General features: G+C 41.8%; 1 protein-coding gene across 7 annotated transcripts in view; it reads left to right on the top strand.

Moving 5' to 3' along the window:
- Positions 1-5,755: 5,755 nt before the first annotated feature.
- Positions 5,756-23,129, top strand: part of SLAIN1 (SLAIN family member 1) — an 82,109-nt gene continuing 64,735 nt past the window's right edge. For 2 of the 7 annotated variants that reach the window (XM_089303536.1, XM_089303535.1), the window contains exons 1-2: positions 5,756-5,958; positions 22,006-22,145. In XM_089303536.1, coding sequence (XP_089159662.1) covers positions 22,103-22,145 — 43 coding nt within the window. In that variant the 5' untranslated portion in view covers positions 5,756-5,958; positions 22,006-22,102. Of the gene's footprint in view, positions 5,959-6,973; positions 7,835-21,781; positions 21,899-22,005; positions 22,146-23,129 lie in introns of those variants that run through there. The other 5 variants (XM_089303533.1, XM_008260074.5, XM_008260075.5 and 2 more) reach the window with 5 other exon arrangements.

The raw sequence follows: 23,129 nt of genomic DNA, 5'->3' as shown, positions 1-23,129 counted from the left end.
ACAGAGGCTTTACTGGTTGTAAAGCTGAAAAACCATCCTAGTAAATAATTCTCCCGAGTTGTATGCAGTTGGTCATTGTTTAGTTCCTAGAGCCATTCATCTTTGAGCTCTTTTCACTCTGGTTTAGTGAAGACAAGCACAGAACAGCATATGGTAACTGACATACATCTTCCTAAAATCAAATTCACAAAAATAATGCTGAGTTTAAAAAATAATGCATCTGTAATCATGATGGAACAATCTTTCTGTAGTGGGACTGTAACCATTCCCTCTGTGAAGGATCTGGGAGGAGATATTCTAAGTGTAGCACAGATCACCTCTTTATGATATAATTATCACCCTTTTCTGAAAATTCACTATGTATACACATGACAAATGGACACCCACTAGAGGCTCCTTTTGCATGTACTTGCAGTAACTTCTTTGAGACTGATTTACAACTCTAGAATATGATGACTTGACAGGGAGACTGGTGTATTATTTTCTATGTATGTCCTGCTTTCCATTGCAATTTATTGAGATTCTAAGAGCCACATCCTTGCAACTGCACAAGGCTCTTGAAAGAGAATGAGCAGGATTCTCTGTCAGAGTGAAGTAGGCAGGCATATAGGTTAAAATTGATTAGGTTTGTGAGCTGGAAGACCACGCGTTCACTACTCCCCTGTGTGACCTCATGCCCCTACCTGGCCACACCTGAGTGCCCACTAGCCAATCAGGTTAATTAACCACTCCCCTTTGAAGTGGATTAAAAGCCTGGGACAGGGTGTGTCTGTCCTTTCCTCCTTTCTCTTCGCCCTGGCCTCTTGCTGGTAGGGGGCTGGCTGTAGCCCTGAGCCTTCAGGGCACATGGCCTTCGGGCCAACCCGCCCTATGCCTCCTGGCTTGGATGCTCTTCCACATGGCTGGTTCCTGGACTTGATTTACCCCTCTTAGATAAAGCCCTCACTCTCCTATGTATCTTTCGCACTTAATAAAAGCTTAAAATGCACCATGCTGCCTCACTCATTTATGCCGGCATTTAGAATTCTTATCTAAATATTAGGCAAGAACCCATTCGGGCTTATTAATATTGGGGAATTATTAATAAGCATATGGTGATATCGTATGCACCCCAAATTCCGATAACATATGTGGCACCCAGGTGGGACTTCTGGGGAACTTTAAGGGGCCGCATTCCGATACATTTTTAAGGTGTCAAATTCCAGCATCAAGAGGAGGGCCTGTTGCTTGCCATGTCACTGTTTCAGATCACCTCTGGCTTTGTTTGGCCACACTGCAGTTTACTGCAATGTATTATAAGTTATCAAAGAAAACTAACTTTTGAAAAGAGAAAACTCTACCGCATTAACTTTTATGTTTACATACATCCTTAAGTAAAAGGAAATAGGTGGTTCTAATCTAAAAACTCTCAAAAGCTTGAAAGTAGACATTCAGGATGATGGTAACATAAATTGCCCATCTTTCCAGCCAGACTCAAACCATACCAGATTCATTTATCTCTCATGAAGTTAAATTCTGAAAAATGAAAATGAAAGTGCTTTTAAAATGAAGCTATTATTCAAGGTTTAAGCAATCAAAGCATTTATGGGAAGGGCAAACCTTGTTCAGAAATGTCTTCATTTTAGGTTAAAAAGTTTTAGATTTTGAAAAAACTTCTGAACTTCTTAACACTTTTTGAGTTTTAAAACTCTTCCAAATCCAGTACTGGATCTGTTTAGGTCTGATGCAGGTTGTGATATTATTTATTTTGGGCATTCTTAAGCGTGATATTGACATTTGAAGAATTCAAACGGCTTGAGATGCAAAACAGAGCAGCTACAATTTGTGCTGTGTTTGTCATCTGCTCAGAAATGAGCATTGAATGAATTGCCATTGTACTGTCAAAGACATTGTACCAGCATTGGCCACTTTGTTGATGTTGGAAGCTGACTGTTTCCTAATCTGTGTCTGGTGACCTTTAAAGTTGCAGAAATATCTGTTTGTTAATGAATCAGACTTTGTTCAAGGCACCACAGGCTACTGATTTTGCATAAGGCAGAGAGTCAGTTATTATTTATAAGCCACGGACACCAAAGCGGGACACTCTGCTGGGTGCTGCTGAAGACGTGCAAAGGGTAAATGCTATTTAGGAGCCTGGACTCTGAAATCAGACTGCCTACCTTCTAATTCTGGCTTGGCCACTTACGGGCTAGGTAACTTGGAGTAGTTTGTCCTCTGTGCCTTGGCTTCCTCATTTATAAAATAACAGTCTCAAAGGATTTTTTGATGTCCAGGTAAGAACATGTAAAGGGGTTATAGCAATTTTTGGAATTTAGTAAGCAGTGATGGGTACAATTAAGAAAAATTGTAGGAAGTTTCTTTTCTGGCATTAAAAGTAAAACAAATTTACTGCAGATGAAACATTGAGAGTACAGGTGGAAGGGCAGGCATTTAGGCAGTACTTATGGCCCTGCTTGGATTGGCCCCACCCCACATCGGAGTGCCTGGTTTGAGTCTCAACTCCTTTGCCTCTGATCTGGCTTCCTGCTCATGCTCACCCTGGGGGGCAGCAGATAATGGCTCAAGTACTTGGGTCCCTGCCATCCACAGTGGAGACCAGGAAGGAGTTTCTGGCTCCTGGCTTCAGTCTGGCCCAGCAATGGCTGTTTCAGGAATTTGGGAAATGAACCAGCTGACGGAAGATTCTCTCTCTCTCTCTCCCTCTCCCTTTCTCCCTCCCTCTCTCCCTCCCTCCCTCCCTCTCTGTATATCTTCCCTCTTTGCCTTTCAAATAAAAAGGAAAACAAATACAAAAGTTTTAAAAGTCAGGTTTACTTAAAAAAAAAAAAGAATTACAGTTGGAGTTAATATCCTGGTGTTATTGTTGCTTTTATATATCCCACATCCTGTCTGATTAATATTACCAAACTTGCCCTAATGCCTCAAAGCTTGAAGGGAACCAAATGAAATGATGTATAGTTTTTACATAAAATTTCCCCCAGATTTTTAGCTAAAATTGCTCCTTCCATCCATGCCCTGTGTTGATTTGTATTTTCATCATGATACTTATCATAGTAAGTCTTATTTTATAGTTGCTTATGTGCTTCCTTATCTAACCAGGTGAAGTCTCCATGGTGTAGAGATTGTCTAACTTTACAAAAATCATGGAGGTCTGTGACTGTAACATAAAGAGCACGTAATGAGTGTTTGTTAGAAAGGGTACTTATAAGTATAGCTTGCCAGATAAACATACAGAATATTTTTTTTTCATTTTGTAAGATTTGTTTTTATTTAGTTGAAATAGTTACACGGGGTGGAGGAGAGAGAGAGAGAGAAAAAGAGATCTTATATTCACTGGTTCACTTCCCAAATGACTGCAGTGGCCGTGGCTAAACCAGGCAGAAGCCAGGAGCCAGGAGCTTCTTCAGGTATCCCAGTTGGGTGCAGGGGCCCGAGCACTGGGGCCATCTTCTGCTGCTTTCCCAGGCCATTAGCAGGGCGCTGGATCAGAAGCAGAGCAGCTGGGACTCAAACCACCACCCATATGGGATGCCTGCATCATAGATGTTGGCTTCAGCTGCTGGGTCACAACTCCAGACCCAATAAACAGAATTATAGGCAGTATTATGGCTACTACTATGAAGAACTTTAGAGGGTGAAAAATGACATGGGTTTTGGGAAAGAATGCAAGTAGCTGGGATTGGATGGAGAAACCTACACAAGGATTGTTTTTATAAATTGTGCCTTCATGAATATTTGTTTTCTGTTCACATTATCCTCTGACATTAACTTGTAATACATTAGATGCAGCAAGTGTTTTGTTTGTTTTAGATGGGTCAGGTGTGAAACAATCGATTGTATGGGGTCCCCAGGAAGCCTAATCTTCCTATGTCTTTAATTGTATAATAAATGAGGCTCATGGAAATGATTAATTAAGTCCTTGTCTAAATTCCAGATAGAACTTGTTGATTTCATTATTTATTCATTTATGTTTTGAAAAAACATTTCAAGTTCTGTTTATGTGAGCAAGGCAGTGTGCCAGGCACTGCACATGGGCAACAGGATGAACAGTGTTCAAGTCTATTCTGTAGAGGTAAAAGGTACTCTACATTAAAAATCACAAAACTCACTCAAACACTGTAATCTGAATCAACTTGAAAACATGTTTTGGCTTCTTGACCCTAGTTCAACACATTAGGTGATTGTTTTCTCTGTTATAGTAATTGGATCCATAAACTTGAATTAATATTGTGTCCACAGTAGGGTTTGTCAGGTGCACTGAGTGAAAATCTATGTTTAATACATAAAAGGCTTACTTGAGGAGGAATTTTACACTAAGGCAAAGAAAGGAAAGGAGAGTTGTAGTTGGGCCATTAGAAGCTCCTGAGAACTTAATCATTTTCATGACCAGTGAGTAACATACCCTATCAACTGTGCCACCGGCATAAGAACGGGCTGTTCCTAGATTTCCTTGGAGAATTACATTTGTATATTGATGAAATGATTTTTCTCTTACAATTGTGTTGCTGGGTCATTTTGATGTCTCTAGATACTATTAGAGATATATGTGAATAAACACAAGCTAAAATAAGTTTGTTTCCTAATTCACTAGAGCAACCACGGTGTAGTGATGAAGCATAATGAATAGGACTTACTGGAGCAATATCTATTTATTACTCAGTTTTGAATGTGTGATATATGAATGTTCCTCATTACTTTATGGTGTTTCAAATGTATCCTTAAAGCACGAGATGTGCATTTCCATATTTTCATATCTTCTCTGTGAACATCAGACAGCACTTGTGTATTTTATTCAAAATTTAAAAAACTTAAAATTGAACAACTCTGCAGGCAACAGCTTACAAATCTGTTCAAATAAAACACCAAGACTGCTTAATTAAAACTTTGACACTAACAACTTCTCTATATGTCAAAGACATTGGCATCCTGCGATACCAACTTAAAGTCAGTGTGCATTTTGAGGATCTCTGTTAGGGGTGCACCTGCAATTCTCTTAAGGGAATTAAGAAGGCATAACTAGAAAAGAATTGCTTAACATTTCTCTGGACATGAGTTATTTCACACTTTAAAACACACAAGAGGAGGGCAAGTTTGTCTTTTCAGAAGAAAAATGCAAAATGGATGTGGAAAAAAAGAGAACATTTCCTCTTCTTATCTAGGTCGAAATTTCAATGAGTGCTTTATTTTTAAACAATGAAGATTTTTATAGTAATTGTTGCTTAGAAAACAGTTCCAAAGCTTGACTACTGGTTGCTTGCATGTTTTCTATAGACCATATTGGGTAAGTGGGGGAGGAGTGGGCTGCTGATTCTCTCCGTTAGAGTGTATAAATTTTGCGGTAAAACGACTGCTTCTCTCTACCTCTTAATTCTTGTGGTTTTCACTGTTCTGTGCCTGTGCCCAATTTCTTTCATCACTGTGGAACCCAGCAGCTCTTTGTTCTCATTGTGTCTGCCTTCTCCCTTTCTTTGTGTTGCAGGAATACTGCTACCCACATCTGCCACTGAGCATGCGGAAAAATCCTTCAATAGATTCTTTATTGAGGACTTTCAGTAGTATTATTCCACTTCTCCACGTTTTAGTAATAGCCAAAATATAGAAAAGATAGACTGAAACTTGCAAAGGTGACCGGAGACACAGGTGGTTAGGTGATAGGCTAGCATAGCTGGGGTACCAGACAGGGGGAGATTCAAGGGAGTTAATCGTCCCACACATTTTCCTAATTTATGGAAGTACTCACCAAGCAAGTTAAGTGCAGAACATCCAACCTAAACACGGAAGCTAATGATGCAGGTTGACAACTGGGGAGACACAAGGGTTTCTGAGCTGGAAGGCACAGAGCCAAATCTAAAACCAATAGCTGCAACGTGCTAGCAGTTCCTGAGGGATGCAGTCCATTGCTACAAAGACTGGTGTGTCAAGTCCTTGACTGAGGAACACTAGATAGTGTATCTGCAGGTAAGAACTGGTGGGGTGGACGTTTCTCACAGCAGCACCTCAGGCTTTACCATGAGTAGGTCGAATACTCAAAAATGTTACATCAATATTAATTGACTGAAATATAATTCAATTCTTCTGCTTAGAAGACTTAAAAAAAAAAAGCTGATTTGGCGATGGGCTTGTCCGAGGTAAGAAATAGCAGTTTTATAGGTGAGATTAGAAGGTATTGGGTAGAACGCTGAGGTGGTTTTTCCCCCCCTCCCCACTCCATAGCAAGTCCGTCTTTAATAACTTGTAAATTATTTAACAGATGGAGCACTATACAATTGTACCCATATTTCTCCCCATAACCATATTTTTTAAACCGATTTGTTCTAGATCTTAGGGCAGCGAAGAAGATCTTTAGTCTAATGAATGTTGTAAGTATATAATGAAAAAAGCAACTCTTGCTTTATTGTGACAAACAGTGGAATAATAGAAGAGTTCAAACGATTATTTTAGAATAAACGGAACACGCGGACCGTTAGCCGCTCTCCCTCCTTCCTCTTCCACCTCCCTTCTGCCACCATTTTGTGTCCGTACTACAAATTATTGCATCAATAGCATCTTCTCAAAGTCTTGGTTCCACGTGTCTACTTTTCTGATTTTAGGATAACGTTCTCCAACTGTTCGGTTCTCTACAGATTTCGTTCGTTAGCGGCTAATAAATCCTGTCGTCACGCCCAAGAGTGCCTTGGAAGGAAGCCAACCAGCAGGTCGGGGGCCCTCCTCCTCCAGGGCTGGCACCTGCTGCGGCTTTCTCGGAGCCCCGCCCCTGGTGCTGGGATGCGCGCTGCGCACTCTCTCCACAGTGGTGGGAGCAAGTGGCCGCGGTGGGAAAGTTCAGGCCGGGTCCAATCAGAGACCCGGGGTTAGGTAGTGTGGGTGGGCCTGGCGGCCCCGGACCCCGGCCCGCACCGCCGGCCACGCCCCCAGAGGAGAGCCCCGCCCCCCAGCCCCGCGCCCCGCCCCGGGGCCGCGGCTAAAACCCGGAGCCGCGGCGGCGCCCAGGGGACTGGAGGGACGCACTGAGCATGTGCAGAGTAGCTCGGCGGCGGCTGCCTGTGCCGGAGGCTGGGGCCCGGTGCTAATGCGTACGGCTCACTCGGCCTCGGTCCCAGCTCGGTGGGCCCTCGGGGCCGGGGCGGCAGCAAGGCAGCGGTAGCCTCCCTGCGGCCGGAGCAGAGGGCGCAGCGGCGCGCACCACCCGGCGGCCGCGGCGCCCCTCGGGGCCCAAGATGATGGCGGAGCAGGTGAAATGCGCCTCGCCGGGGGGCGGCTCCGGCGCGGGCTCCGGGCCGGTGGTGAACGCGGAGCTGGAGGTGAAGAAGCTGCAGGAGCTGGTGCGCAAGCTGGAGAAGCAGAACGAACAGCTGCGGAGTCGTGCGGCCAGCGCGGCCGCCGCCCCGCACCTGCTGCTGCTGCCGACGCCGCCACCCGCCGCGTCGCCGCCCGCCGGGGCCTGCAGCCCGTTGGGTCCGCGGAGCCCCCCGGCCGTAGCGGCAGCCGCCGCGGCCTCGGGAAGCTTGGGGCTCGGGCTGGCTCTGGGGGCCGGGGGCGCCGGCAGCGGCAGCGGCGGCTCCAGCCCCGCGTTCCCCGGGACCTACTGCTTGCCCAGCCCGGCGCCCTCCCTGCTCTGCAGCTTGGCGCAGCCCCCCGAGGCGCCCTTCGTCTACTTTAAGCCTGCCACGGGCTTCTTCGGCGCGGGCAGCGGCGGGCCGGAACCAGGGGGCGCCGGGACGCCTCCGGGGGAAGCCGCCGCACCTCCCTCGCCTCCCCCCACGCTGCTGGACGAGGTGGAGCCGTTGGACCTGGAGAGCGTGGCTGCCTGGCGGGACGAGGACGACACCACCTGGTACTGCATCCCTCCAGGCCCCCAGGCCCCCAGGCCCCCTGGCTCCCCGGCCTCGAGGCCTCGGGGAACCGGCGGGAGTTGGATCTGGGAGGAAATGGGGAACCTGGTGGTTGCTTTGCAACTCCCGCGGCTGTAGCACCGGATGGCCCGGCAGGTGCAGGCTCAGGCCTTGAGCTGAGGCTTTTTTCACGACGGCGGAAAACCATTTTCGAATAGCTCACATCGATCTAACTGGGGAATAGCTGTTCCCCTCCATGTGCCCGTCTTGTGCCCTTGGCTGACGATTGTGTCTCGAGCTCCTCGTTAGCATCAATTGCAAAATGCATGTCATCTTGTCTCCTTGCTGAATCCCAGACGTGTGTATGTGTGTGTGTGTGTGTGTGAGTGACAAAAGGGGAGTATTTGGGTTTGGCTTCTGGCTGTGACCCTGATTCTTGAAGCCATCGCCGCCCAGGGCTTGCCCCTGTGCCTTCTCGCGGCATCCGAAGCCACCTACTGATGGATTGTCCTGAGAGAGAGAGAGACTGATGCTTGTGGAGTTTGAGCCGTGCGGTCGGATGCTGTCTTTGGCTGCGTTTCCGTTGATAGCCTCTTTTCAAAATGTGCTGACCTCACTGGCTTTGCGCTCAGCAATGGTGTCCCAAAAGAGGGCTTTTCAGGGAATGCAGTGAGCCAGTTCAAAGCACATTTAAAACCTAGAAACCGGACAACTTTGTGCAATCTCTATAGATTCAAGAAAATTGAGATTAGAGAGCTTTGTGTGGATGTGTGTGTATGAGTTTTAGAAACGTTGAAGTTGGCTATCAAATTTATTGAGGCTGGCAGCATTTCGTGGAGATCTGCTCTACTTCTCGTCATCGAGAAACTTTGAGGGAAGTTTCTTTTATGTTGTATTTTTCTCCTTGCTTGCTGAGATAGTAATGGTCATCTCATGACTGACTTTTGGTTGGTTCCTGTGTTTTCTCCATCGCTGGCCGTGGCGAGAAGTGGTCGGATAAGTAGAAGGTCAGGTCAGGTGCAACTTGGGCTCCTGCAGAGAGTAAGTAGGGTTCACCTTGTGCACAGTAGTGGCCAGAAGTGCAGCTGCAGCCCTATTTGATCTTGGGTCCTCTTCTGTGGGGCACGTCCTAACTTTCCTGCTGGGTGTTCCTCACTTCCTTTGTGCTGCTGTTGAGTGTTTGCAGGAGGGAAGCTGGAGCTGGAGCGCCTTATGGGCTTCCTCCTGGGAACTGCTCTGCACCTTGCCCTTCATGTTATTCTAAGTGAGAACTGTAAGTGCAAAGTGTTAATTGGTTTGATTCAAGAATTAAAATAAGTAGAGCTAGAACAAGCTTCTCAGAGGCATATGCTTCCTTCTCAGCAGTTCACTCTTGGGAGCTGTGAAGGGAGCTCAAGCTGTAGAAAGGCAACAACTCCCCACCTCTGGAACATCCAGCCTTTCTTTGGAAGCTACACCTTTACAAGAAGGCCTGGGCATTACCAATACCACCGCAGTTTCAGCGTGAATACGGGACTGGAAAATGGTCTCAGGATGATTCTTAGGCTTTCGCTAGTAACTGTAAGCCTTTATACCACTTTAAAGTTATTGTAGATTAACTTTGTTTCTGATTGGCTTTTTCTGGTATGTATGTAAACAGTGGAAGGACATTTGTTTGCATTTTTAATACAGGTAACCAACTTTATGCTTTAAAAATATTAGCATGTAGTAAAAATATCTTGTCAGTATATAGCACGTGACAGCTAATTTAGTATTAATATTTTCTTGATGGCTGCCATATTTATTCAACTATTGTTAGTATACTGATATCTAGGTTTTCCTTTTATACTGTACTTTTTGCCCAAAGAGCATTGAAATAACTTAAAAAAAAAAAAACCTACTTAGTGCGAGTAGCATTTTGTCCTTCAGACGGTTTGGAGCAAATCTAAATTATATCAGGTTCTATTGATTTCATTAAGAATATAGGTAAATAAATCAGATCAACACCTTGATGTTTTACAAATGTTTCAATGGACAAATGGCATACTGGTTCTAGTCTCTTCCTCAAAACAAACATGGGTTTTGAATCCCAGGTAGAAAAACAAGGAAGGGCCATTAACTTTAGGGGTGGACTGAAATGTTGAAAGTCACTTCCTATACAGAAGATTTTTTTTCTTAAAAATTGTTTTTAAAAGAGAGAGACACAGAATTCCTATCCAAATGTGCACTCCACAAATGCCCAGAATGGCTGGGGGTGGGCCAGGCAGAAACCAGGCACTAGGAACTCAATCTGTATCTCCCGTGTGGGTGACAGTGATCCACTTTACTGACCCAAGACCTGCTGTGCCTCCCCAGGTTACTTTAGCAGTGAGCTGCACTTGGGAGCCAGAGCCAAGCATATGGCATATAAGCCTCTAGGCTAAACACCTGCCTGTACTTATCAACTTATTTGAGAGGTAGAGAAGAGGACTACAGTCTTGATGCCTTGGTGAGACCTGGGGTGACTAGAAGAATTGTTAGTCTTTGTGAAAGGAGTGTCTTCAAGCTTCATATCTTTGTCCCATGTCACCAGGCTGAGAGGTATCAGGGACAAGCAGAGGAAGTCAGATTGGTGTGAAGTGCCAATGGGAACCAATTACTAACATTATTAACTATATTACAGCAACCTCTCTCTTTTTTTTTTTTTTTTCTTGACCTGTTCCAGCTTCTGTATTTGAGTGTGGAAAGCCAGAAGTTGAGTGAGATGGCTGGTGTCAGCTCTTCAAGTTAGTCACTGAAAGGGTTCAGATTTAAATTCAGATTATGTACACAGGAGTGTCTGTATCATTGATAAACTTGTTCCTGCATACTAGGTTGCAACCCAATAGTGGGTTATAAGATCAATTCAGTGGCTTGACTACCTTTTTTCTTTTTTCTTTTTTTCTGAAGTGCAGTAGATGGGGGGGGGGTCAGTTTGTTGCATCTTACAGTATTATCATTGCCTTGATTAAGCTTGTTTTTATTTTCATTTTACATGAAGAACATATTTGCCCATCCTGGTGAAACACTCAAATTTTTATTGTTCAAAAACAAAATACATTAAAGAACAGTGGTAGAAAAGCCCAGCCATCTAAAGATAGTGTAGAACTATGATAGAGGTCAGGTCTTGTCCCCCTCATTCAAGAGAATAAAAATGTCTGTCAATGTGAAATACTAGGGCTTTATTTTAGTGGAGCTAGAATTAGCAGAAATTATGTAAAGGAAATGTGGCAGTTTTTATTTGCCCATCTAGAAAGGACAGGAGAAGATTTGTTAATTATACAAAGGAAAATGGTGATATGTACAAATTAAAGGAAATTTAATGAATGAGATACTCATCTTCCATGGGTAGTACCAAGACCCCAGACAGCTGGCTAAAATCATTGCCAATTCTTCATCAAAGCTGTTGAACACCTTGCACTACACATATGGCACCACTAAATTAGACCACCTAAACTGTTTCTTTGCATAATTGATTTTCATTGAAAACAGAGGGTGCTTCACTTTCTGACAATGCTAATTGAAAATGCACAGTGTTTTCCAGAAGCAAATGGAGTTGACTGAAGTGTATGATATATAACGTTTCAAAGGAGTAACTTTGAAACACTGTAGAGACAACGAAATACATACCTCGGTCTTTTGGGTTGGCTAGAGGAAAAGTTTGGTATAGGGCAGTTCAGTAACTAAAATTTGGTCTTCACATCCCCTTTTAATAGCTCAGTGATGCTAAATTTTGCAGTGGCTGCCCAATTTGATCCCAGCAGGTGCTCGTGAATCAAACACTATTGACATGAACAAAAGACTGTTGATTGTGATCAGTGCTGATGTTTTAGTTTTACTTGTGGCAATTGAAGGCTCTTAAAATTGCTTGTCTGAAAATTACCACGTATTACTTTTCTGCATATATATATTTATAAATATATATTGCTATACCATTTGAGTTATTTGCAAAAGGGTGGTTTAAAAGCCAAATGTCCTGAGGGTAACAGATGTTTTTTCTGTACTTCATTTGAAACATTCAGTGTTATTACGGTGGGCTTTGTGTGAATTTTGATTGCCCAGTATTACCATGTACTAAATCACTGGTCCATAATGTGAAATGGAAGGAAAAGAAGGGATTCTGTGAGAAGGGTAATAGTTTCGGATCAAATGAATAATTTGTCCCTCAGATGTATTCAGTTGAAGTATTTCTCCCTGGATATGTTTGCTGAAATAAAACCAAAAGTCAAACATGTTTGTTAACAGGAAATTATTCTGATAAATGTAGTAAAAGAAAATGTGATATTATCGAGAAATTGTTTCAGTGAATGCAGTAAAATGAAATCGAAGGCATTATTTCCAAATCAATTATACCACACATATTTGGCCAAGTGAGTCCCAGCACATGGTGATGAACTCTTCTCATGGTCTTAAACTTTGCTTTACCTTTGTTCCAATAGGACTTGATGTTTGGGTGTTGTTAATCTGTGCCTGTTTGAAGCCATTACTCTGAATGTTGATATATGCAGCCCATGAATTGGAGTGACTGGTAGAACTAGGTTGAACTTTGTTAAACAGGCAACAGAGTTTGAGCAGAATGGTTGACAATAATTTCCAAATAATCTAACATGGAATGAAAAACCCCTCCATTTTCTTCTCCAGGCCATGATCAAAATGATACTTGATTTTGATGTTAAACAGGAGTCATGGATCTGGAAGTAGTGACCTGAGCCACCACGCTGTGCTGAATGCATTTCAAAGCAATGCTTGTATCCTTGGTGACATAAACTGTAGGTGTCAACCACGGTGTAATGGAAATAGCTACTTCTTCTGTGACTTCCACAAGGACAAACTGTTCAACTGAAGGGTCACTGGAAGAATTTGACCCACAGGGACAAAGTGTTCAATTGATCCATAGTCTCTAGGCATGTTCTTTTGTACATTATTGAAAAATAACATGACATTTGAAGATGTAGCTTTTATAATATTTGAAGGATTCTGGAGTGTTAGGGTAAGGCTTTTAAAATATTTTTACGTAGACCACCCCCACTACATTGAGACTGAAGTTTAAAGAGTAGTTTGTATGTCACTAAGAGGTGTGTTGCAATAATGAAGGCAAAATAAGATATGATAAATGTTATTGGTATTGTAATGCCAAAAGTGATTACTGTGGTTTTTGGAAAGTTAAAGCTTTTATGAAAAATGCAGGTTTTACCTTGTTTGTGTCTAGTTTTGGAGATCTTATTTTGAAGTTTATAGATCCATGATCTTATTAACTGCCTTTTTTTAAAATTTAAATCCAGCTCTAGGTCATAGAAATACTAGGGTCAAAGCTGACTTGGGTGCATTGCTTGGGAACTATTTCTGAAAATCTTTTGTCTTAGTATTGTACATTGTATAGTGCTTCTACAGTCTTATCAAAATAACACAAGACGTAGGATGTAAGAGGTTCAAAAACCTGTAGCAAGGGTTGTTACATAAAATGGCAATCATCAACTTCCTACCTCTGAGTCCCTCAAACAGACATCACTGTCCACTCTTGCAGCAATTTATTTTGTTTCCACACAGTCATACTTTTACTAAAACACCTTGTTGTGGAAGATGAAGGCTTAGCTCTTTGCTGTTCATTCTCAGCTGCCATATCTCTTTTCTCATAATCTTCCTAAAAAATTTGTAAGGGGACTAAATCTCATTTCATATACAATTCAAGAGAATAGTGATATTTTCCACCCTATCCTAGCCCTGACCCTCCCTCTTCCTTCCTTATTTTAATTTTTGCAATGACATACTATCAATTTACTTTAAAGATTTATTTATTTGAAAGAGTTATGGAGAGGGAGGGAGAGATGTCCTCCATCTGATGGTTCACTCCGCAGTGGCTGGAGCCGAGCCAGGAGCTTCTTCCAGGTCTCTGACATGGGTGCAGGGGCCCAAGTACTTGGGCCATTTTCTACTGCTTTCCCAGGCCATAGCAGAGAGCTGGGTCGGAAGTGGAGCAGCTGGAACTCGAACTGGTGCCCATATGGGATGCTGGCACTGCAGGCGGTGGGTTTACCCCCTATGCCACAGTACAGACCCCTCAATTTACTTTATAATCATAAGATTAACCCTCCAGTAAATAAAGAATTCAACAGGTACTAAGTAGAAAAACCACTGTTCCTCAAGAGTACAGACAGGGCTGTAAACAATCAGATCTCAAATGTCGATTTTGCTCATGTTGCCTTTTCTTTGTATTCTGTGGATTAGCTCCCACACATTTTCTTTTCAACTTATTAACCAAGCCTTGTTGTATGTTTTCTAAACTCCTCCAAGAGTTTGCTCCTCCAAGAGCTCACTTTGGTTCCTTACACAGTTTGTTTTCCCCCAAACACTAGTGAAACTGTAAACTTCCTTGATAAGTTCACACACATTTAGTAATCTCTTCACAATGTGTGTTTTGGTGCTATCTTTTCTGAAATGGTTAATCTCACTGTTCCAGGGTTTACTGTTTGCCCCTAGGCTGGATGCACAGGATTGTTATGGGAATTCCTTCAGTTTTGTGCCTGCATCATATTTCTTGTTTCTCAAATTCTGTTTTCATATTTCATCTAGTGTCTTGAGGGGGGAACAATAGCTTTCTGAGAGAGAGGACATGCATGGGAGGTATGAGATCCTGCCTATTTGAAAATGTTATTCTGCTTCACATGATTATAGTTGTCCTGGGTGTCAAAATCTGTCAATCATTTTCCTTCCCATTTTTTTTTTTTTTTATTTGACAGGCAGAGATTGACAGTGAGAGAGACAGAGAGAAAGGTCTTCCTTCCGTTGTTCACCCCCCAAATGGCTGCTACGGCCAGCGTGCTGCACCCATCTGAAGCTGGGAGCCAGGTGCTTCCTCCTGGTCTCCCATGCGGGTGCAGGGCCCAAGCACCTGGGCCATCCTCTCTGCCCTCCCGGGGCACAGCAGAGAGCTGGACTGGAAGAGGAGCAACCAGGACTAGAACCTGGCACCCATATGGGATGCCGGTGCCTCAGGTGGAGGATTAACCAAGTGAGCCATGTTGCCGGTCTCCTTCCTTCCCATTTTTCAAAGGCATTGTTCCACTTTGTTCTAGCCTTTGGAGTGCATCATGAATGAGATATATAATCCTTTGCAACTCTAGCTTTCCTTATCCCTAAGATTCTAAAATGCTGTACCTTACTATATAGGTTTGTTCATTTGTTGTACTGGATATTTTTACATGATTTTGTGGCCTGCCTTTCAATTCTGGGAAATTTACTCCTCCCCCCATTTTTTGTAGCTTGTTCTCCACATGTTTTTTAAAAGATCTTTTAACAATCAAATGTGGGTCCACGTAATAGAGGAAGGTTTTTTGTTTTGTTTTGTTTTGTTTTCTCCCCTTGCTAGTATGTCTTTATTTTACCTCTGGTAGACTTCTTCAACTTGATCTAAACTCAGATAATGACTTGTGTTTCATGAATGGTTTCATTGTTCAAGTTAAAGAAATTTTTTTTTTTTTTTTTTTTTTTTTTTTGTCACATATATATTATACTGCAACACTTTGTTTCCAGTGATGTCAATTAAGGTTGTCTTGGAATGTGTATCTGTTCCCTGCACTGTTTTCTTCTTGGTTATTTCCTTCTTCTATTTAACTTAGGTTTTGTATAAAAAGGAATATTGCAGATATTTGGTATCATTGGTTATCTTTGCATACAAGAATTCTTGGAGCTGATGGAAAGCTCTGTGTGGGTTGAGCTTTCGTAAAGTAGACTGGTGACTGAGTGGGTAACCAGCCCAATTTTCAGTATCTCTAAATCCTCTTTGCTTGACCTGATTCTCCAGATTGAAACCTATGTTCATGAAGGAGATAAGCAATAGTCAATTCTACAGATGTAACAGTCAGCAGGTAGATTTCCGTGTAGTCCCTGATTCAGTGAATTACCTCATTCTTCCTTTGGTTAATGTTGGTATGCCTGACAGGATAAGCACCTGGCTCCTGCTATCGGATCAGCTCGGTGCGCCGGCCGCAGCGCACCGGCCGCGGAGGCCATTGGAGGGTGAACCAACGGCAAAGGAAGACCTTTCTCTCTGTCTCTCTCTCTCTCACTGTCCACTCTGCCTGTCAAAAAAAAATTAAAAAAAAGAAATAAATTACATGTAATGTTGGTATGCCTGAATTCTGGGCTTCTTTGTGTCAGCCTATTCAGATAGTAAGTTTCTGGTGTTAGGCTGTGGTGGAGAAAGGGTGGTGAGACTTGCTATGTGGGGTAAGATGGGAGTCTACTATTTCGGTTCTGTATGCAGGTATAGAAATGAATTCCTCATTTTTAGTGCCATGGTCATCCCCCTGCTCTGAAAGTCAAGGTGGGGATGAAACATTGCTGCATATAACCAGGATGGGAGATGTAATGGGGAAAAGGAAAAATCCCCATAAACAATCATGGGGTTTTGGATCACATAATAACTAGGTGTGCCTGTGGGAAGTGAGCTGTGCTTTTGAATATGCTGTGAAGCTGAGTGGTCAAATGAACTGTATTAGGTACTGAGAGATTAAGGAATCTTCTGGTGGTGTTCCTATGCAAACAGAAGCCAAAAAGGATTCTATCCCAAAGAAGTTGGTGAGAGGATCTGAAATCTGGAGGCAAACTGATTGGTGGGTGCTTCCTAGCAGAAGATAGCAGTTATCCTCACGAGATGCTGAAGGGAATAGAAGGTTGTGGCTGAGAGGGATCTGAGCACACCAAGCAAAGGCCCAGAGACAGGCATTTGTGTCTGGTCAACAGTAAGGAGAGTCAACTTGGAGGAGAATAGAGATAAGGAAGTTCCACGGTTAACTAACTAGCGGCCCATTCCTGTCAGGATGGTGGCACCTGCTTCTCTTTGCATACATGGTCGATGCCAGCTGTGAGTCTTGCCGCCTAGAAACATTGAGGGATAGGAAGAAGTCTGCCTCCATGTTCTGCTTCCTCTCCCTCATTTTTCTTGCTTAAACAGTTTTATTTTAGCGTAATTGGTAGACAAACTATCTAATTATACTTTTTAAATAGACTTTGGCATATATAGGGGGGTACCTCAAAGAATTCTTGGAAGAATGGTATTAATAGATAAATTTTGGTCAAGTGTTGAACCTAGCTATTAAATAGTTAGCTAAGACTCCTGTGTTCCATATCCAAGTATTCTGTGTTTGATACTTGGGGCTTTGGCCCCTTACTAAAGCTTCTTGCTGATGTAGACCCTGGGTGGCAGTGGTGATCGTTTAAGTAACTGAATTCCTACCATGCACAGGAGACCTGGTTTGGATACCTGGATCCTGATTTTGTCCTCAGCTGTTTTGGGAATTTGGACAATGAACCAATTGATGGCAGCTCTCCATGTCTGTGTCTCTGCCTCTCAAATAAGATAAATACACTAGTCTTGTAAAAATTCTTTAGTGCAGCATATTTTTAAATCCATGCATAGTTTTTCATAATATGTATTCCCCATGAACTTTTTGAAGACTTCTCCTATATACTCCTGAAACCATTACCACAATTGAGATAATGAACATGTTCCAGTACTAAATTTCCCTGTGATCCTTTGTATTCCTTCTCTCTGGTTCCTATCTATACCCAACCCAGACACTCCCTGATCTGTTTTCTGTCACTGTGGGTTAATTTGCACTTTTTATAGTGTCACATCAATGAATTCAGATAGTTTTTCTTTTATCTGTCTAGTTTCTTTTTAGGCCAATTATTTTCAAGTTTTTTGATGCTACATGAATCCACTTCATTCCTCTTTATAGTGAAAGCTGTTGACTTGCATGGATATAACCATGTTTTTTACATCCACTTATTTTTTTCTTGGGTATTTGAATTGTTTCCAATTGTTGATCATTACAAATAGAACTGAACACTTGTATACAAGTCTTTAGGGACACTGTTTCATTTCTCTTGGGTAGAAACTTAGTGACTTGAGTGGCTGGAAGAGATTCAGGAGTATGCCAACTTTTTCAGAAGTTTCCCCACCCTTCTAAAGTAGTTACATGCTTTTACATTTGCATAGGCACTGCATGAAATTTTCCGACATAGTATATTTCTCAAATTCTTGCTATGGCCAGTCCATTCAGATTGTGTGGTAGTATGTTATTTTGGTTTGTATTTCTTTGACTAATTATGAACATCTTTTCATATACCTGTTTGACATCAGTATACTTTGGTCAAATGTCTGTTCACATCATTCGACAAGTTTTTAAAGATTTATTTATTTGAACACTAGGGTAGGAGTTAGAGGGGGAGAAAAGGGAGGGAGAGGGATTTTCCATCTGCTGGTTCACTCAGTGAATGGCTGCAATGGATTGGAATGGGGCAGGCCCAAGGACAGGCCAGGCCTGGGCCAGGAGCTTCATTCTGGTCTCACATGTGGGTGCCAGGGGCCCAAACACTTGAGCCCTCTTCCTCTGATTTTTTTTTTTTACCCCAGGCTATTAGCAAGGAGCTGGATCAGAGGTGGAGCAGTCAGAATAACAACCAGTGCCCACATGGCATTACCCACTACTTCACAATACTGGTCCATTTTTACCCATTTTTAGTTGGGTTGCTTATTATTGAGTTTGCAAAAGTTTCTTATGTATTCTGCATATAAGTTCGTCACCAGATGTATGATTTCCAGTTTTTTCAGAGTCCATTGGTTGTCACTCATTCTCAGCAGTATTTTTCAGTGAGCAAATTTTTAAATTTTGATAAAATCCAATAGATAATTATTTCTTTTATGGATTATATTTTTAGTTTTAACAATTATTTCTTAGATACAATTTCTATCACTTCTCAGCCTTTTGGCTAAGATTAAGTGCAGAAATAATTGTTAACCCAAGAATACAAAGGCTTTAATCTGTGGTATCTAATTGAAGTTTCACAGTTTCAACTTTTATATTTTTGCCTGTGATCTATTTTGAATTTTGGATATTGTTTGAAGTATGGATCAAAGTTCACTTTTTCGTATAAGGATATCCGTTTGTTCCAACAGTGTGTGTTTGTTCAAGAGACTGTCTCTTCTCCACCAAGGTCTCTGCATTTTGATTACAGTCAGTATTCCATTGTGTGGTTCTATTTCTGGAATGTTGATTCCCATTGATTATGCCATATTAAACTGTCTTTGTTACTTAGTTTTGTAATTACTTCATTACTAAGCATTTGACACATTTTCAGTTTGCAGAAGCTTTGACTTTGTTGTTTAACTGTTGTTTGACTATTCAAGAATCTTCACATTTCCATATGAATTTTGTTACCTTCACATTTCTACAAAAAAATCCTGCTGGGATTATGATTGTGATTTAGTTTTATGGAACAATTTCAGGAGAAATGAAAATGATGTGTAGAACTCACTTATTGGCTGTAGTATCTTTTTTGGTAGATTCCCCAGAATATTTTAATAGATGATCACATCATCTGAATAAACAGATTTTTTCCCCCATCTGAATGTTTTTATTGTTGCCCAGTTGCACTGGCTAGGACCCTTGGTAGAGTTGACTAGAGGTGATGAGAGCCCATGTCCATGTTTTGCTCTAATATTTGGGAGATTGCTTTCAGTCTTCCACCATGAAGTATGCTGTTAGATGCCTTTAATCCAATAGAGAATGTGTACTTCTGGTCTTCATTTGCAGAGAACTTTAATCAGGAATGGATGGTAATTTTTTTTGTTCGTTGAGACTATGATATGCTTTTCTAACTTATTTGCTAAATAACATTGATACTTGCATGCTAACATGACCTCGGGATCCCAAGATATGTAGACATTTTGTATCTGTTCATGAGGGATGCTGATCGGTCTCTGCCCTGATGATGTCTGCATCTAGTTCTGGTATCAGGGTGGTACATCATAGAATGTGTTTCTGGTTGTTGTTTGCAAGAGTTTGTGAAAAATTTTATCTTTGAAATGTTTGTTAAGATTTAGCAGTGCAGTGTTCTGGGTATAGGGTTTACCATGAGGGTGTTTGTTTGGTTTAATTTCTGTCCTAATGTCAACCTAATCTGTGTTTCTATATTTAAAGTATGTTTCTTTTAGGCAGCTTATGGTTTTGTTACCCTTTAAATCTAAGGAAAATCTTGCCTTCAACTTCATCACTGATTTTTTTTTTCCCTCTCAGTTCTTATTAGCTGTGGTCGTGCCTAGAGCTTGAGCCTGGACGAATGGCTGGGCAAAGGAGAACACTGCAGTCACCGTGACTGCTTATCCCTATGCCCTTCCAGGGTGGTCTCCACACTAGCAATACCATCACTTGGGAACTTGCTAGAAATGCAGGTTCTCTGACTCTACTCCAAACCTACTGAAATTAGAAACTTACAGGGTGTGGTCCAACGATATCTGTAGTTCTTGTTAATTTGCTTTTTATTTTTTGACTCTTAAAAATTGCATCTACAAACATGGAGTACTAGGTGATGTTTCATGCATTATATATATGTGTGTATATATATATTATATATGTGTGTATATATATATATTATATATGTGTGTGTGTATACAAGCCATACACACAAGCCTTTTAAGTGATTTCTGATGCAGCAAAGTTGAAGAACTGGCCTAGCTGGACCTTTACTTGAACTAGGGAGAGGCACCAGTTGGATCTGTTAGCAAGGAAAGATGGAGTAGTAGTGTTCCCATAATAGGGCTGTGGAAGGACTCAGGAAATGATTTTTAAAACAATTAATATAATAGTTGATGGAAATAGTATAGATCACACTCTAAGAAAAAAATGATATTGGAGTTACTGTTAAATCAGTTTTAAAAAAACTGGGAGGCAGAAAAAGAGCTCCCATTTGCTGGTGCAGTCCCTAAATGCTCACAGCAGTCTGGCTAGGCTGCAGCCTGGAGTTGGAAAGTTAATTCAGGTGTCTGATGGTGCTGACAGGGACCCAATTGCTTGAGCTGCCTCCAAGGGTCTGCCTTAGTAGGAAGCTGGAGTCCGGAGATGGAGCCAGGTGTTGAAATTAGGTACTCCTATGTAGGGTGTAAGTGTCTTAACTGCTAGGCCAAACACTCACCTCCATTAAATGGGTTAAAAGAGCTCTATTATAGAGTGAGTATCTGTAACAAGAGTTAGTACACAGTGTCCCAAGGGCAAATCAGATCTGATGTATGGTAAGTGATGGGAACTTTTGACTCCGCCCCCCCATCATATAAAAGAGTGGGAAATTCTTAGAAATTCAGCTTTCAGTGTCTATAAATGAAGTTTGTAGGAACAGTCGTGCTTTTCCACTTGCATACCAGCTCTGAAGCTGTTGGGCTGGGATGGCAGAATTGACTACTTGTGAGGGAGATCATGTGGCCCAAAGGCCCTAGGTATTTTCTAGCTGGCCCTTTGCAGGAGAAGTTTGCCAATCTCTGACCCATAAGAAAGAACTATGGAAAAATAGTATGATCCCCACCAACCTTGGATATAGCTGATAAGTTGCTAGCATAGGCAGAAGTCTTGTCTAGGACATTGGAATTGCAAATAATGAAGTGTTATTTCAAGAATATATGCTCATTATAATTAGGGAAACTTTGAAAGAATATTAAATTAATGAGATTTATAATTAAAAACAAGCTTACTTGAGTGAGGTCAGCAATTGCCAGGAGGTACTTGCTCTTCCTCCGCCCTCACTCCCACACCTGGCCTTTTCAGTTAACTAGTGGATATTCCTCAATATAAACTTGCTTGTATAACCCTATAATGGGAAATACCGTAAATTTTTCCTTGGCCTAGATTTGAGATGGGAGAAATAGCTGATGTATTTAAAGATTTATAGAATCGGCAAACAACTGACTGAGTTGTGTTTAGACTTTTTTAAATCTTTTACAGTACACTTAAGATTTGTCTTGCTTATGGGGTCATGTTTACATCCAGTTATCTGAGTTTACATGAGATTCTGTTGCCAAAGAGATGAAAATGTTGCTCTAGAAATGTGAAGTGAGATGGATCGTTGTAGGACCTGTTGAGGGCTACTTCAGTAACAAAAGTGCCTGATTTCTTCCTCAGGTGCAGTTAAGGGGGACATCAATAGAACCTTTTTTGAAGTCACTACCGAAAGTATCCTATTCTGTTTGGGGAATATTTGCCATTAAAAATGACTTTGGTACTTTACAGTAATCAAATGTGAGTTTTCTTCTGTAGAAACTGTTAAATAGACATTGTTCTCCCCCCAAAGAGAGGTTACTCTGTCTACCTGTATCATACCTATAATGTAGATTTCTTTTTTCAAGGTTGTACGTTGGCTCTTCCAAGACGTTCACCTCATCAGAGAAATCCCTGAATCCTTTGCAGTGGTGTAGACACGTCCTAGATAACCCGACTCCTGAGATGGAAGCAGCGAGGCGTTCCCTGTGCTTTAGACTGGAGCAAGGTACTGTGAACCTGTGCATTTACATTGCTGGTTTGGGAACAGACACTTCAATTGAAGACTTGCCCCTGAGCAGCCGCTGTTTGCTGCATGTTTTCCCCATCAGAGTTCTTCAGTGTGGAGTGTTTGGTTTTGTGCTTGTTTTCAGACAGATTTCTTAGCTTTTCTTTGTGTTATAAAGTGGGAACACATCTGTTTTTCTCTGTCCTTCTGTTTGCAAATATACTAATATGCAAATTGAATCAGTCTTGAGGTCTCTGGAGTTGGGAACAGGGTTGTGTGGTGGAATTCTAAGGCAGAAAACTGGGGTAACATTGGGATCTGAGGACCAAACTTACTGAGCTCCTTCTGTGTTGAATGGGGTGTAACCTAGAAGTTGAGCTTCATAAACTGGGAAGGGATCTTCATAGTTAAATTATAGAGATCAATAGATGTTTAATGATAAAAAAGGTTGTAGAAGAAAATAGCAAAAGGAAAGAGTAGTACTCGGCTCCTTGCTATTTAGATACCATAGACCACATCAAGCTGTGATTAGAATTTTTAAAATGTATTTAGTTTGATTTTATTTGAAAAAACAGGTAGAGAAACACAGAAAACTATCCATTAGTTCACTCTACAAATGGCTGCAACAGTTGTGACCAGGCCAGGCTGAAGCCAGGAACCTAGAATTCCATCCAGGTCTCCCACATGGGGAGCAGAGACCCAAGTACTTCAGCCAGCATCACTGCCTCGCAGGGTGTGCATTAACAGGAAGGTGAATTTGAAGTGGACTAGGACTGGAAACCAGTGATTTTGATGTGGATGCAGGGGTCTCAAGCTTTGTCTTAATTGCTGCATCTAACACCTGCACCAAAGCCGTGATAATTCAAGCTTTTGGCCTGTCTCTTAACCTCTTTGTATCTGTTTCATGATGTAGGGATCACTGTGTTTTCTGTAGACTACCTGCATTCAAATCCTATATGAGCTTGAAAGTACAGAACCCTGCCC

Source organism: Oryctolagus cuniculus, chromosome 9, assembly GCF_051225735.1.
Source record: "Oryctolagus cuniculus isolate XC-2025 breed Fujian yellow rabbit chromosome 9, ASM5122573v1, whole genome shotgun sequence".
Lineage (NCBI taxonomy): Eukaryota > Metazoa > Chordata > Mammalia > Lagomorpha > Leporidae > Oryctolagus > Oryctolagus cuniculus.
The sequence above is the reverse complement of the archived record's forward strand: the minus strand, read 5'-3'. Positions and strand labels throughout refer to the sequence as shown.